We start from the raw sequence: 16678 nt of genomic DNA on the forward strand, positions 1-16678 counted from the left end.
AGCTAATAAGATCGATAGCTGAATGTATACTAAGCTCATAGCAGATAAGAAACAGCCTCCATATTCTTGACACCTACGGTCTACTCACCCGTTATTCTGACCAGTACAGAGTGGTCTCCGTTGACTCACATTTTTTTACGATTCCCGGGAATAAGTTAAACTGGGCCACAACCTACTCTTAACTACCAAACGTTTTATGTACATCTATGAACCGCACCACTAATCACCTTGTTTCGTAGAAGTGTATTGGCGACTTATTTTTATTGAATTTTTAAAAATACTTTTTAAAGATGATATCAGTATTTGTCGACATTTTTGTTAAAGTATCCATTTATAATTATAGAAAAAAAAAAAATTCTAGAATGACTTAAATTGGGTAAAAAACCGATTGTTTATATTATGTTAGTAGTTGGTACTAAGTAATACTTAAGTATCCAATCGAATATGTCTCATTTGTCTTGCTTGCAATTAAATAAAAATAAAGGTACCTACCTACTCAAACTCTTAAAAACTTAACTTATAAATTACATACCTATATCGGTTTAGCATTAGGTAAAAGTGTAATGCCATACTGCCAGTAACATTGGTAACATGGTACTGAACCTTTCTAATTATACAAACGTATAATCGTGTTGAACCGTATTGTTATCAGCTACGTCTAGCGTTTTGACTGATATTTAAAACGGTCTTCCGTTTAAAATCTATTCGCGCCTAACGCCGTTCTGTAACCAGTATTCACAACTCGAATAAGCTCAATCCTCTCGCCCCCTGCTAATACTAAACCTACGATGAAACTTGAACCCTTTTTTCTTTTCCTTTTCTTCGGGTTTACCTTCCAGTATATTATCCGTGCTTTTAGCTACTTGGACACTCTTTCTTCTGTTCTTCATAGACTTGACGAGTTTGTAAAATTTCCCCTTCTTTTTAGTCGGGTCTTGACTCAAGTCCGCTGGCTCTTCTTCCACCTCGACGCTGAACTCTGATGATATGTCTCCCAAGTCTTCGATACTCTGGCTTTCTATCTGTTTCTGAGGCACCTCTAGTTTGGCTTTTGAAGTTTCTGGTTTAGGCTCCCGAGCAGGTGGCACCGGTGCATCAGGATCGACACACTGAAATGTAAATAAGAATACTTCGTTTTTAATACGTCTAAGTCTAAATTTCAATTTTAAAACGTGAAACAAAATGCCATTTTCTCTGAGCTGATTTATAGATAAGCTTTTTTCTACTTTTCGACTGTAATATGTCAATTAGGACACCACAGACTAAACTATAAGTGCTAACTTTTCAGTGTTGGATACTCTATGGCAGTTCCGACTCAATTATAATAAGCTCATTATAGTTGACTTTAGTTAACTGTAATAATTTCAAAAATAGAACTTCATACAATTTCTATACTAATTTGCGATACCTGGCAAATTTTCCTGCATCTGAAACACATTTTTTTTTATCTGTCGCGTTATCGGCCAATCAGAGACGGTTATTAAAAACAATTGGTTGCTAGGTAATTCGATGTTGATACAGCGGTGAACGACTCTATTAACATTAATTTTAACTTGCATGAATGATGATGTTTCCGTCCATTGATGATGAAGATGATGACTCGTAGAAAAAGTATTGTATACAATAGTGATATAATTAAGCTTTTCACTCTCGTACCGTAGTACTATAGGCCACTCAGCAAGTTTCGTGGCCTAAACATGGTACTCGACTGAAAAGCTTTGTATTATATCACGATTGTATAAAATACTATTTATAGTCGGTGAGCGCGATCTGCATACCCGTCGCAACTACCGCATGCATTTATTTAAATACTTTATTAAACGAGGCCGCTCGGTATGTTGGCAAATTTTGTAAACTGCTATGACACGACACACAACATATTCACGACTTCCAGCTTCCTGATCCTGATAGGCTGGGAGCCGCTCCGGGCGTCGCTAAGTCTTGTGGTGAGCGCCTTCCTTCCGAGCGCCGGGGTCCAGCTATATTATGTACCTACACCTACTACACTTATTGTATTCACCAAAGCCCCAGCTCGATATGCTGGCAGGTATGTAGACTGCTATGGAAACTCACGTCTTCCAGCTTGATCCTGTAGGCTGGGACCTGCTCGGGGTGTCTCCAGGGCTTGTGGTGCGGGTAGTCGGTGAGCGCCTTCCAGCCGGGGTAGCGCCGCGCCGCCGCGTGCAGCTGCTGCACCAGCCGAGGGGCCAGCTGAGCCGTCACCCTGTACCACCATGATTTGCGATTTAATACAGCTCAGCCACGACATTGGTCTAAGCGCGACAGCGGTGAGCGGCGGCCATATATTGGAGCGAGACACAGCGATGGGACTTTTCATTCGCACGTATGGCTGCCGCTCACCGCTGTCGCGCTTAGACCAATGTCGTGGCTGGGCCGATAAAGTGTTATTAAGGGCAGATATATATCTGTCAAGATGTACGAGGCCTTATGATATATCTCCCCGACCGAAACAGTCACCATGGTCGGATCTGGCCGGGGAGATATACATATATAAGGGCAGAATACAGGGATTTACGGATTATCTTCTCCCAAGTTTACCGAAAAATATTGGTCATCACTTCTGCCTGCGGGCAAAGTTGTTATTTTCATTTTTATGCTCTGAAAGTAGATAGTCGTGTGATAAGCGCGCAGAATATGATAGATACGCCTTTTTTCAGGAGATATAGATATAGTTTCCTATATAGTAGGATTTTTTCTTTATATTTCTATAAATAGATTTGATATTGTGGGTTTTAATTGTTCTTACATTAATACGTGTAAAGTTTATAAATTTCATATTTAAATATGATATTTTCAAATTCATTTAGTTGAACTCGATATGGTAATAATCGTTACCATAACGATATATATATAATCAATATTATTATCTAGGTATATTTTTTTATAAAAAATATTTTCATAAAATCCATGTAAAAGGTATAACTGTAAAAATTCACCATATTTGTTAATTTACGGTCGTGTTAAAACTAATTTTACAATACAGCTCGGCACCTAGCTATAAACTTTGAGCAACGAGTTTTTGTTCAAACAAGCGGTGGCTGCAGAACAAACTTCAGGCGCCCGACATTTACCTTCAGAGGTTCTGGTTTTGCTTGCGCAAACACAATGTCTCTTTGTCCCCAGTTTATATTCTCCTAGTTCCATTCTGAAATCGGGAAACATTTTAGCCGTCTTTAATTTCCCATTGCCTTGTTTATACTACTTACTTACTTACTTATAGCCATTTTTCCATTTATGGGTACGGTAGGGTCTAAGACACATTATTACTTACCTAACTACGTAGTAAATTATAGAATGCACTTTTTAATGTTTTACATTGCAATAGGATCAGAACCACTGAAACAGCCTTTACTGGCTTCGACTATAAGGGCCAGTTGTATTTTAACAGACACATGAACATCACGCAGCAGAGATCCCTAGATTCACTTACAATGAAATTTAGCGAACGATTTAACGATACCTAATAGACGATTTGGTGAAACCGACCCTAAATCTGGCATATGGTAAAAACCACGGCTGTCGTGTGGTGCTGACATCAGAAAAGAATAGTAATAGAATTCCATGTCGTCCAGTGGATTTCATGTAAGACGACTAAGGGAAATCTGTTGGCGGCAGATATGCACATGAGCAAGGCTCGCCCGTATCCTTGCTCACGAGAACTTTGCCCGCCGCCACCAGTCCGCCACAACAAAACCACGGGTGTACTCGCCCGTTGACCGCGCGGAGCGCGCAACGTAGCCGAGCTAGCTGCCGCCGGCGCCGGGCCGCGTGCGCACCACGAACCCGGTGAGACAGGGCCCTGGAGTCGTCTAAGGTATAACCACGGCTGTACTCGCCTGTTCACCAGCCAGGCGGGCAGGGCGCCGCGCGGGTCGGAGCGCGACACGTAGCCGAGCCAGCTGCCGCCGGCACCGGGCCGCGTGCGCACCACGAACCCGGTGAGGAGGGATAAAGCCCTGGAAACAAAACCAACTTGGTATAACTTAAACATTGCAAAATAGAATACATTTTTTTTTTAATTATAAAAAAAAAATCACAACTTGTCTAGGACTCTAACGAACTATAGCTTGCAGACGTTTCAACTTGATAAAAAAATTGTTTATAATAGAAATATTTTTTTAGGCCACGAAAATGTCTCTTCTTAATATGTTGCTGGCAGCTTCCCGCGCCGATGAGATAAGCGATTGAGATTACGAGTATTTTTGTATTAATTCGACATTTGCATTTATTTGTCATATGGTTCAATAAAGTAGATTATCAATTTGTCGTAGATGCATCAAGGCACGTTGTGTAGAATATTATTGCAGGTAACTGTACCAGCATGTACTTATACTAAGTGATACTGATATACAAGAACCATGAAAAAAATGAGTTTGTACATAATAGATAGCTATGTGAAGTGATCCATTTATATTGCTCTTAAGTGCAATTTTAAAGATGTTTCACATAAAAAGCTACGCAGTCTCAGGGGCCTTTGAGATTTCGCGGCCTCAATTCAATCAAGTCGGCGCCAACAGTACCTACTCTACGAAGACTCACTTAATGTAGATGAAATCCTTCAGAGGCATACCCGTGGGAGTAGCATGTAATATTCGCATAATTTATCTAGACACAAGGTATTTTTCAGAACACCAACTCGTTCTTAAAATTCTGTGACATTGTATACTCTGTAGAAACACCGGGATTTTTTTTGTATTCTCAAGGTGCATCCTTTTTCAATTTGGACATTACTAAAATGTTAAACAATTACTTGTAAAAACCAAAAGATGATGTTGAATCGTTACAATTTATTTAAATCTATTGACTACCTATGTACCTACTAACTAATATCGAATATCACCTTTCTGAAACGACCGTGGCATCATAGAATGAAAAACATCTTAGGTAAGTGCTGTAAGTAGTCAGTAAGTAGTTAAAAGCTTTGTTTACCTAATAAACAGGCTAATGGAATGTCTGAGTAGTCTAACGAGTATATTGTTTATTAAATTAATTAAAAACAGCGAGCTAGACACAAATTTTATTCTATTTTGAAACTAAAATTCACTCGTTTTCAAGTAACGTGAAAGAAAACTCAAGCTCTCACGGAGCGGTAAGAGACATTACGCCAGCTATTTTGACTTGGCATTCTAAATGGGACACTTGGCGCTCCACTTTTGGTTTTCGCCTTGAGTCGTTTCTACTCTCTTAGCAGAAATCGTTTAAAAACCATTGAAGGGCGAAAAGTGGAATGGAGGGGCGATAAGAGCGTTGGAAAATTTAAATTCTTTAAAAAGGATCTGCTCTTAACTTTTGTTAGGCTTATTTCTCAATTATTGTTGAATATTCAAATGGTGGCCTTTTATTCTGGAACTATGTGAACATTGGATTAAACTAGTTTTCCTAGCAACCAAAGTTGTTCTAGGTACCTATCGATTTCGTAAATTAAGTATAATAAAAATGTATCGAATTAAAGTTCAATCAAATAAGGATGAAATAAGATTCGCATACATACTGAAATATGAAATTAAACTAGCGATATATCCTTTTAGTGTTTGCGAGGTCGCTGCGGATTGACGCACACGGTATCTTATCAGCGGACAAATATGCTAATGACCGGGCAGGCCTCGAGTGGAATAAATCAGAGATTAACCCGGACCGGTAACTGCAGTTAAGTTATAAATATAATATTTGAAACGAGTTGCCTTCGGGTTTGATTGTTAGTTAAATCTAAGTAAGAAGTTGGTATTCTTAACCGTATCGTGTATTTGAAACCACGCAAGTACGCACCAAACACATAGAAATTTAGTTTGAAAATGACGACGCAACGCAACACATGCTCCTATGGCTACGAGCTACGGACCTATTATCACTTAGAGGAGTCCGGACGGAACGGAAATTGGTGCAAGTTCCGGAACCCGGACGCTCGTTGCGATGCATCTGATGCACACGTGTCATTGCAAGACTTGCAAGCTGTTGAGTATGTTCAGTCGAGCGTGGTATGGATATAGGGCGTAACGACACGTAAACTATAGGCGACTTTATCGGCGTGACGTGGTCCCGAAAACCGAATTCCGGTGTTTCTTTTGTCAACTTATGAGGCTTTATTACGCTATATAGGTACCCACATCCATACTAATATTATAAATAGGAAAGTGTGTGTGTCTGTTTGTTTGTCCGTCTTTCACGGCAAAACGGAGCGTCGAATTGACGTGATTTTTTAAGTGGAGGTTGTTGAAGGGATGGAGAGTGACATAGGCTACTTTTTATCTCTTTCTAACGCGAGCGAAGCCGCGGGCAAAAGCTAGTAATTATTATTATGAAGCAAATACTTATTTGGTGACCAATCACAACGAATACTACTTACTCTTGAGCTGAGAGAATATTTTAAACCGACTTTTTATTATATCTAACAGACTTTAATAACATTGTAAGCACAAGTAAAAACAATTATACCTAATTATTTACATTTCAGCTCCACAAAGAATTGAAATCATTGCAAAGCTCACCAAATGTTTTTTTTTTAAACAATACGTACAAAGTTATCAACTCGTAATTCAATTTAATTCATGTCTTCCCACTCCCAAAGTCCTTTGGAACTTTTATATTCGTCGACAAGTAGGTAATGACAGCTTCCTTATTAAATTATAAGAGATTTATTCAAACCGCGGGGCGGTAATATTACGCCTCGTTTTGCCATATACAGCATGTATTTTGGACTACCTATGTAAATTAAATTCCTATTCAAGGTGCGTAGCCAAATGCACAAACGCTGGCGATAATATCGTTATCGCTATCGTTCTTCCGTGTCGCTTTCCGCGACAGAGCCGAACTGCGCTTCAATCGTCGGTGTCAAAAACGATTGTCATTTCGGCTAGGCAGTTTTATTTAATCACGACTCGTGTTGTCTCTGCCCTACGACATGTTTTCCTATATACGGAGAAATCAATGTTATCGGCTACGACGTAGCGCTACGATTGAAGCCCAGCGATGAATGTGTAACGTTTCACTAGAAAAATGCATTTTCATTTTCATTTTTTTATGTTTTTTACGTAATTATTTAGCACACAATGTATCGTTACAACATTTTTATTCAGAACTTCACTGAACTAATGACACAGCAGTTACTGTATATTGCCGTTAGAAAAAGTCAAAAATCTGATACACACGGTTAGCTTACCCATTCAGTGCTAATCACGACACGTTGCTTGTAACTATCTGTCTCTACGGTGTACTCGTATTTTCGCTACGTACGGGGAAATCAAAACGATCCTTATCCTTTTGCAATATTCTAACAGAAAAATCTCTTTCTCATTTCGACATGTTTCTGTATTAAATACACACACTGTATACTGACGTGCTTACGCTATGGTATTACATAATGTATACAGATATAATAAGTAATAAATTATAATCTGATTACATTTCATAGAAACGCGGTTAGTTAAACTGCGTCAACATTGCCGAAGCGCCTCTTGGAATTTCAGCGTAACATTTAATATTAATTTCGATCAACAACATTAGCCTGATGAATCTGCTACTAAGTTGATTACAATGGTTAACGGTATTCAATTCAATTCAATTCAATGATTTATTCATAAAATTTACATTTTATACGTCAACAGGTATTATTTTACACTTCAAATAGGTACAAATATGTTATTCAATTAATATGCTTGATTATTACAATTTAGGTATAAATACTATTTACATAAAGAATTCCTCAATAGAATACACACAGTCTTGTTTTCATTTGTCGCACAAATGACGCAAAACTGGGGGCCTGCTTAATTTCCGGAGGGATTTTATTATAGATCCTTGGACCAATAGAGTTAAGGCATTTTTTACTTTTAGCAAGTCGTGTGTGTGGCAGACTCAGGTCATGCTGCCGTCGCGTGATGGAGCCGTGCGCATCAGCGTTGGTGTGAAAGTGGTTTATATGACTCCTAACATACTTAGCCAGTTCTAACACGTAAAGACTGGGTACAGTTAAGATGTTATATTTTATGAATAAGTTTTTTGCAGGATGATCCCAACTTACACCAGCGATGATCCGCAATGCTCTCTTTTGGAGTTTAAAAACTCGCTCGCGTTCAGCAGCCCAACCCCAAAGATCAATACCGTAAGTTAATATTGAGTTAAAGTAGCCGTAATAGGCTTTTTTTACGTTAGCCAGGTCCATAGACGGGCATAACCTGCTGAGAGCGAAGCAAGCTGACGACAATCGTAGACAAAGCGCATCTATATGAGGTGCCCATTTTAGGCCGGCATCGATTGTTAGTCCCAAATACTTAACCTGGTCAACCTGAGGTACAGGTTGGCCATTGCAAGTGATATTTAATTTATTTTGTGACTGATCACTAAGGCAACGTAGGCTGAAGTGTACTATGTTTGTTTTATCAACGTTTAGCACCATACCGTTAGCTGAGAACCAAACTGATAACTGGTCCATTACCCTTTGCAGTTTTACTTTTAGTAGGTCGTACGACTCCGCCGCAACAATGACACATCCGTCGTCAGCAAATAGAACAAATTCCGCTAGGTCTGTTGCAGAGGTGAAATCATTCATTAATAAAATAAACAGGTTGTTACCCATACACGAGCCCTGGGGGACAGCGCAGGTACCTAGTTCTAAGATATCAGATTTTACTCCCTTTACGGCCGTCAGCTGTTTGCGCGCATCGAGAAACGATTTAATGACTTGGTGATAGCTACCCGTAACGCCGTAGTGATCGAGCTTGGCTAGCAGGAGTGGATGACTCACCAGTTCGAACGCGCGCGACAGATCACAGAAGATCGCTGCGACCTGCCTCCGTCCATCCAAGTGACCCATTACTCTGCCTATTACGTCACGCGCCGCGTCTATCGTGGATCGGCCAGGCTGATACGCGTACTGCTGTCCATTCAGCATTTCATTTCTATTAAAGAAAGACATTAGTTCGTCACTTAATAACCTTTCGAAGACTTTTAAGAATATCGGAATCAATGAAATAGGTCTATAATTTTTTAACGCATCTTTCTCGCCCTTTCCTTTGTACACAGGTTGAACCTTGACTTTTTTTAAATTAGTGGGTTAAATTCCATTTATTACGCATTCATTAAATAATTTAGTAAAAATATCTATAATATAGGGCGGAAGTAGGTCAAACAAACGTATTGACATGTCATTAATATCAGTCGATGTCTTGCGTTTTATTTTATGCACAACTTTGATCACTTGTTGATAGGTAAAACCATTGAAGGCAAATAGACGTGGATGCCGCTCGATATGCTTACTCAGATATTGGAGTGCTAACGGAATGTCAGTGTGTGCTTGAGAGGTAATGTTTGCACTAACATAAAACCGGTTTAGATCTGCAGCGACCGCGGCGCATCGCTGCGCTTCGCTCTCACCAGCTGATCTGCTTATCAGTATATCGAGCGTGTCACATTTATTTACCTGTTTGCCAGTTTCGGCGGCGATCACCCGCCACGACGTACGGCTAATGTTCTCGCTGTTGGCAATAGATTTATTGATAAAATCCCTCCGGGTTGTACATAACTCTTTAAAGTAATCCTTCTCTAGTGCAGTCAAGTATTTGTGTAGATGACAGTTGTCAGGGTCACCTGTTATTTGTTTTTTTGTACTTCGTAAACGTGAGCGTAATACCCTAACTGATTCATCTACCCAGTACCTAGTTACACTTCTATGAGGATATTTTTTTAGAGGAAAATGTAAGTTATAATAATGGGTAATTATGTCTAGTATTGAATTCACGGTAAGGTTCACACAAACAGGTTTATTGGTCTATATTGAATTTAGAGAATAGTCGTTTCCATAAAATTTTGTTACATTGTTGAGTGACGTCAATTTTAAAAGTTACTATTGTACATTTATGGTCAGATACATGCATATCAAAACATTTTGTGCTTAATATTTCATGGTTTGACATACTGGTATAGGCATGATCTATACATGATGCCTTTGTTTTACAGATACGTGTAGGACAAGATATAAGTGACCTAAGTCCAGCTGATAACACTGAGTCGATTAAAAGTTTCTTTTCAGTAGTATAAGTTATTAAATCTATATTAAAGTCACCCACAATTATCACTTTGTGTTGTTTGAATGTGGGAAGCTCAATTAGTTGATTGAATAACCTTAAAAACGTTGTGAAGTTATTTATCTCACCTGGCTGAGGCGGCGGCTTATACACACATACCACTATTACGTTAAACCCGACAAGCTCAGTTGCGCAAGCCTCAAAATTCATTTCCTGGCAGAGTTCTGAGACTTCGTGACGTTCTATGGCAAGAAGTGAGGACCTGGTATAAATACAGACGCCCACACCTTGATGTTTTGATCTACAGAATTTAGCACTAAGTTATTTCATAGTTCATAATATTAACTGACACTATCTCAGTGGTTGATAGCCAGTGTTCGGATAAACATAACACATCTTTTTCATTCATCAGTTCAAGCTCGCACTCTAACTTAAATGTTTTGTTTTTTAAACGGTTTATATTTTGGTGGATAACGGTCACTTGTTCTGATTTAATTATTTGTTTAGTTGTTTTAATTCCGGTGAGTTGATTCAGCGACTGATGAGAAGAAGTTGTGCTCGTAGTGTTATTAAGTGGCGGACTACTCCGTCGCAGGCTATCCTGTGGGACACTATCTTGGTCAGCGATTTGTTTAGGTCCGTGGGGTCGGGCTGTACGCAGTGTTTCTAGGCGGGCCTCTCGCGCGCCGGGAGCTGTGACGAAACCACTCGCTGACTTCAATTCCTGGCGGCCAGCTGCTCGGATCCATGAAATAATCATACTTTGAGAAGGACGCGTAGTACTCATGTTTCAGTTTTAATTCCTCAACTTTGTATCCTTCACAATTATTTTTCTTTTTCATATATCGAATAAGGCTATCGGCCGTTGTGCCGGTTTTAAAAAAGCAGGCATGGATGCGCCTCACTCGCTTCATTGTTTGTAATTCAGGATCCTCGGATCCATTGCCCTTAATGACGGATCTTCGGATTGTCCTTCGCTTTTTTCGCGATGTTTGTTCCTCCCATAATTCGCCGTCATCTTCTTTTTTCTCTGCATCAATTAATTCTGACATTAATTCAGCATTTATTAAATCTGTGTTCGATGTCTGAGAAGAATGAAGAATAATTTCATTTTCTTTGAAAAGTGTCGGTGACTCGAATTTCTTATTTGCGGTCGTGTTTGCGTTAGGTGCATCAGCAACCTCTGTCGGGGGCGTCGCTGGCGCGCTCGATTTTCTTCCTTGTGTCGCACGGTTTATAGCCGCGGAAGCGGCGAGTTTTGCTTGGCGCGGCGGACGCGCCTGTGCTTGTGTCGGTGTAACTGTTGGTTTTTTCGGCTGTAGTTTCGGTGTCGAATGTTGTCCGTCCACTTTTCTCGTCAGCTCGCTTATTAGTTGAGACTGTTTTGATAATTGCGATTTTTGCTCACTAATGACATTTTGCAAGCGATTTACTTTATTCACGAGTTCAGTAACAGTATTAAGCACTTTTTGCACATTACTTTCAATGCTATTTAAGGACATTTTTATTTTATTCACTACTAAACACAGCAGTAATGTCTCACGCATCCGTGCTAGCGCGGGGCGCGGGGGGAACTGGTAATTTGCATTTCGTTGAAATAAATTGAAAACTCAGGATTTTCACTGATGATCATAACTGCAGACTGATGGTGATAGCACTAAAGGCAGAATTTAATTGCCTTAAGTTTTGTAATGTAATAAAACCACTTTGATTTCAATTAATCTTAAATACTGGCCGACGAACTGTTTTAAGTATAGTATCATATATTTTTACCACAAGACAGTTTGTAAATTTCTGCGGTTTGATTACCACTAGGAAAATATGTAAAGCAGAGGCATAATATGTAAAGTTACATCATGGTAAGTAGGTAGTACGCTTATGTTGATCCCGCCATTCTGCGAAAGGCAAAAGTCATTTTTGAATACGCGCAGTCATCTCTTAACGAATATGGATTACAGATTACAGTTTAGATTTCCCTACCCTATGCTTCATTTCCCTCTTACATATTTACTTACAAAGCGAACTGTCTGATAATATGTATAGCCATATAGGTGATCCAGTTGCAATCGTTTATCAAAGTTTCAAACAACCGCGAAGCGGGCGAACTTTGATTTCCGATAATGGACCTGATGTTGTCATTTATACTACATGCTAGAATTCATATTATTTAATTAATACAGGACTTAATCGCGTAAGACTTACGTTTATATTTGGCCGACGTTTCAGACGTTACGGTGATATTACGTCCGTGGTCACAGGCAGATACTCAAATATAATATAGGTATTACGCGCTATACCGTGTTAATTAAATAATATGAGTGAAAATCGTGTTAGGCTTAGAATAAATTTAAAATGTCTGCCTTGGGTGAGACTTGAACTCACGGCCTCTGGATCGATACTCCAGCGCTCTGCCAACTGAGCCACCAAGACTTCAACCAAGCCAGCGAAATTTTCCACTACTAAGGTCCATGGGACCCGTGGCACTAGTGGCATCGATTGCAGACGTTTCTGCTAATCAGAAGTTAAAAATCGTGTTAGTTTAAATCCATGCAAGAATTGACCCAACTTTTTACCCTGGTCGTAAATTTATGCGAAGCCGCGAGAAAACGAATCCGGTCTACGCTGATAGACTACAAATTTCAAACAAAGGTAGATAAGAAAAATCTTGCCCGTTTAAAAGGGTGTTTTAAAACTTTTACAGTCACAATAATTTTGTGAAGCCTGTACATGAACCTATACTCTATCACGGTGCTTGAGCGGTGCAGGGCACGACACTACAAGTAAACCTAGGTAACTAATAGCTCACCTGACATAACCCTTCCTGGGCGGGTAGTCCTTGTGGAAGACGGAGTGGTTAAGAATCAGCTTCTCCTCGCCCGTGTCCAGCCAAGACCGCTGCAGCACGAAGTCGCGGTTCTTGAGAGGAGCCGGGCAGGACACTGCAACAATTAAAAATACTATTTTTCTACTCGTCGACTTTAATCTGTCAATTAGGACACCACAGACTAAACTATACGTGCTGACTTTTCAGTGTTGGATAGTCTTTGACGCTTAGTCAACTATAATATTTCATTACACTTCATTTTAGTTAACCGAAAAAATTTCAAAAATAGAACTTCATACAAGTTCTATTCGAATTTGCGATACCTGGCAATTTTATCTGCATCTGAAACACATTTTTTTATCTATCGCGTTGTCGACCAATCAGAGACGGTTATTACAAACAATTGGTTGCCAGGTAATACGATGTTGATACAACGGTGAACGACGCCATTAACATTAATTTTAAATTGAATTACGAGGGTCATGCCAAAAGAAGTTAGATACTCCATGGTCATTTGATCGATACTGGCCAGTTATACACCATTTTAAAGGTAGGTTTTTTGCTTATAAATTTAAAAATGGAACACTTGGAAATTCTTAGGATCCTTTTTTTAATTATTTTTTTTCTAAATAATTTTGGCGGGAATTTTCTGCAACAATGGAGCTTACTCAACGTGATTTTCGTGTTATGATATATTATGACTTTAAAAAAGGTTTAAAACCTCATGAGTGTTTTGAACTTTTAGTTTCGACTTTTGGAGAGTTTGCGTGTTCACGTGCAACTGTTTTTAATTGGTTTTCTAAATTTAAAAGAGGATGGGAGAGCTTTGAAGATGAGGCGAAGACCAGATGGCCGCCAACCGCAGACACTGAAGAAAATGTACAGTACAGGCTGTGGAAAAAAATATTCGTGCGAACCGACGAATTACATATGTAGAGCTCGAGCGCCCATACAACCATTTCAGTCGCAAAATCTTCAAATCAGTAACTAACTGTCAAATGTGACATAACGCGTGGTAACGTCGTGCAAACAATGCGACCGTATTGATACAATAACAAAATGTAGTCGTCGTGTGCACTCGTTACGGTAACAAAATGTGTACGAATTTGTGGCTGTCAATGTCACTGTCAGAATGACTTTTAACGACACTTTATTAGTCTACGTTTGCACACATAACGGTAACAACATGTGGACGAATTTGTGGCTGTCATTGTCACTGTCAGAACGGTTTCTGACAGTGACATTGACAGAATTTGTACACACATGTGTAGGTCTGATTAAGTGATTACCGAACTGCTCCTAAACCACTGTATCCGCAAATGACAATCTGAAATACGAAGGTTTCTCAAACTGTCTTGTGAAGTTGTGGACTGGTTGCTTTGAATCATTTAAATATGAGCGAATTAAATAATAATAAACGACGACGACCATTTAAGCACTCTTCGACATTTTATAGAAATGTGGGAAAGTTAAGAAAAGTGCAGAATGATAATACAAATAGATAAGCACTTTATACGAGTAGTTACTTAATGTATTAAATATATAATTTTTAATTCTTATTGATAAAAATGAAGTGTAGTGTTGCTTTACACAATAAAAGTAGGAATCAAATGAAATAGAGTACCTATTTATTACTGTGATATTAATAGAATTTCTGTTGCGCAATGATAGTTTTTTTCAGTACAGATGCTGCTTTTTTTAACGCAGTAGTGCGAGCAAATCAAGCAATGATTCATTTCTTGTCTGGTCGAAACTCTTAGCTTAGATTTAGGTACTGAAAATCGTCGTACGATACACGTGCGAAAAGGACATTCACAACTCGTGTCGATTTAAAACACTCCCTTCGATCGTGTATTAATTTATCGCTACTCGTATCGATTTTCCTCTTTTCCGCACTCGTATCTACAAGTATTTTGTTTGGGTTACAAAAAAAACACATTATTTACTCTACTACGTTTTATTTATGTCTCTTTAACATTACAAATTTGTAGATGTATAGATAAGTGCTATACAAAAATCTTGACAAAAGAAGTACAGATCGCTGAAATGAATGTTGATAGTAATATTAATGAAGACTACTTCAACAAGTGTCAATTGTGAAATGCCGCAAAATACTAGTTGCTCTATAGAAGACCATAATAATATGATCCCCGATCCTTTACAACCCAGCAGCTCGGTACGCACGTTACAATTTTTTTTAATCTTCTTTAGTGAGGACAACTGAGTACGACGGCATATTTAATTGTTTATAAAGTTTGAGGATACCTGGAAAAAATGAATACATTAGCCATTTTGAAAATCCAATAAATATTCACTGCTTTCGGTCACGCGTGTACGCTGCGACCATTTTGCGACCGTTTGTCGACCGTTTGGTGACCGTTTGGCGACTGTTTTTTACATGGAATATTACCGTCTTAATCCATATTTTAACAACTTGATTGGTTTTCTAGGCATTATTTTTATTATTTCAGTATAGTATATGCACCGGAGCACTAAAACTTCACCAATCAATATACATAACACGCAAACACCGAGTAGTCAATAATATTATTACTGGTTAAACTGAGGTAAATTGATGACGCGTTGATAAATTTAGACTTATTTTATGAAATCACTCGAGCAATTTAATTGGCCATGGTAATTAGCCCACATTATATTACAAATGCAAACAATATTTGTCTTTAACAAATTCTTACGCCATTACATTTTAATGTCAAATGATTTTATTTCTTTTTTACTTTGACGTCTCTGACAGTCGCCATTTGAAAAGAATGAAATGAACGAATGATTTTGGGAAAGTAGTCGCCAAACGATAACAATGTGTGCACGCGTAGTGCACACTTCTGTCACTTTTGTGACCATTTGTGCCTGTTACCAATCGTCCCCATTTGGGTCGCCGCGACTAAACGTCGACCGTACTGCGACTAAGCATTGAGACCCGAAGACCTGTGTGTACACAAAATAGGAGGATTTGCGTAGGAACGGCGACCGATTATGGTTATATGGGCGTGAACTGGGCATTGGATCAGCAGCATTGCAAACTATAATTCATAGTAATCTGTCTCTTCATAAGCGTTGTTCATGATTGGTGCCGCACAAGCTCACCGATTTACAGAAAGGCCGTCGCGTGGATTGGTGCAAATTTATGATAGATAAATTCCACGCAGGCGAGAAAAAAAACGTATATGATATACTTACAGGTGACGAAACGTGGCTATATAACTACGATCCCGAAACAAAGCGACAGTCCACAGTATGGTGTTTTGAAGATGAGCCGACGCCAACAAAATGTCGCCGAACCCGAAGCACACAAAAACAAATGGTTGCCTCATTTTTCTGCAAGACGGGACATATTGCTACAATAGTGCTAGAAGATCAAAAGACAGTTAATTCAGAATGGTATGTGACAGTTTGTGCCCCAAGAGTACTGTCAGCTTGGTGTGACAAGCGGCCGAAGTCAGGAACCCGGCACCTGCTCTGGCACCACGACAACGCTGCCCCGCACACTTCCGCTAGAACACTTGACTATTTCAGCTCAAAAAACGTGACTATTCTGCCCCACCCCCCATATTCCTCTGAACTAGCCCCCTGTGATTTTTATCTTTTTCCTAAAATTAAAGAAAAATTAAAAGGAAAGCGATTTGAGAACAAAGAAGATGCCCTAGCTGCGTATAATTACGAAATTTCTGAGGTGTCTAAAGAAGAGTGGTCATCGGTATTTTCTAAGTGGTTTAGACGGATGGAAAAGTGTATACGTGTTCACGGTGAATACTTCGAAAAAATAGATAGCTGTAATAAAGAATAAAGTATGTAA

General features: G+C 39.1%; 1 protein-coding gene across 1 annotated transcript in view; it reads right to left on the bottom strand.

Annotated features, from left to right (window-relative positions):
* Positions 1–537: 537 nt before the first annotated feature.
* Positions 538–16678, bottom strand: part of LOC125226140 (START domain-containing protein 10-like) — a 105049-nt gene continuing 88908 nt past the window's right edge. Inside the window, exons 3-6 of the mRNA XM_048130032.1 lie at positions 12847–12979; positions 3858–3977; positions 2074–2224; positions 538–1109 (exon numbers count right to left, since the gene is read on the bottom strand). Coding sequence (XP_047985989.1) covers positions 753–1109; positions 2074–2224; positions 3858–3977; positions 12847–12979 — 761 coding nt within the window. The 3' untranslated portion in view covers positions 538–752. The remainder of the gene's footprint in view (positions 1110–2073; positions 2225–3857; positions 3978–12846; positions 12980–16678) is intronic.

The sequence above is a fragment of the Leguminivora glycinivorella genome, chromosome 1 (genome assembly GCF_023078275.1).
Source record: "Leguminivora glycinivorella isolate SPB_JAAS2020 chromosome 1, LegGlyc_1.1, whole genome shotgun sequence".
NCBI classification, from domain to species: domain Eukaryota; kingdom Metazoa; phylum Arthropoda; class Insecta; order Lepidoptera; family Tortricidae; genus Leguminivora; species Leguminivora glycinivorella.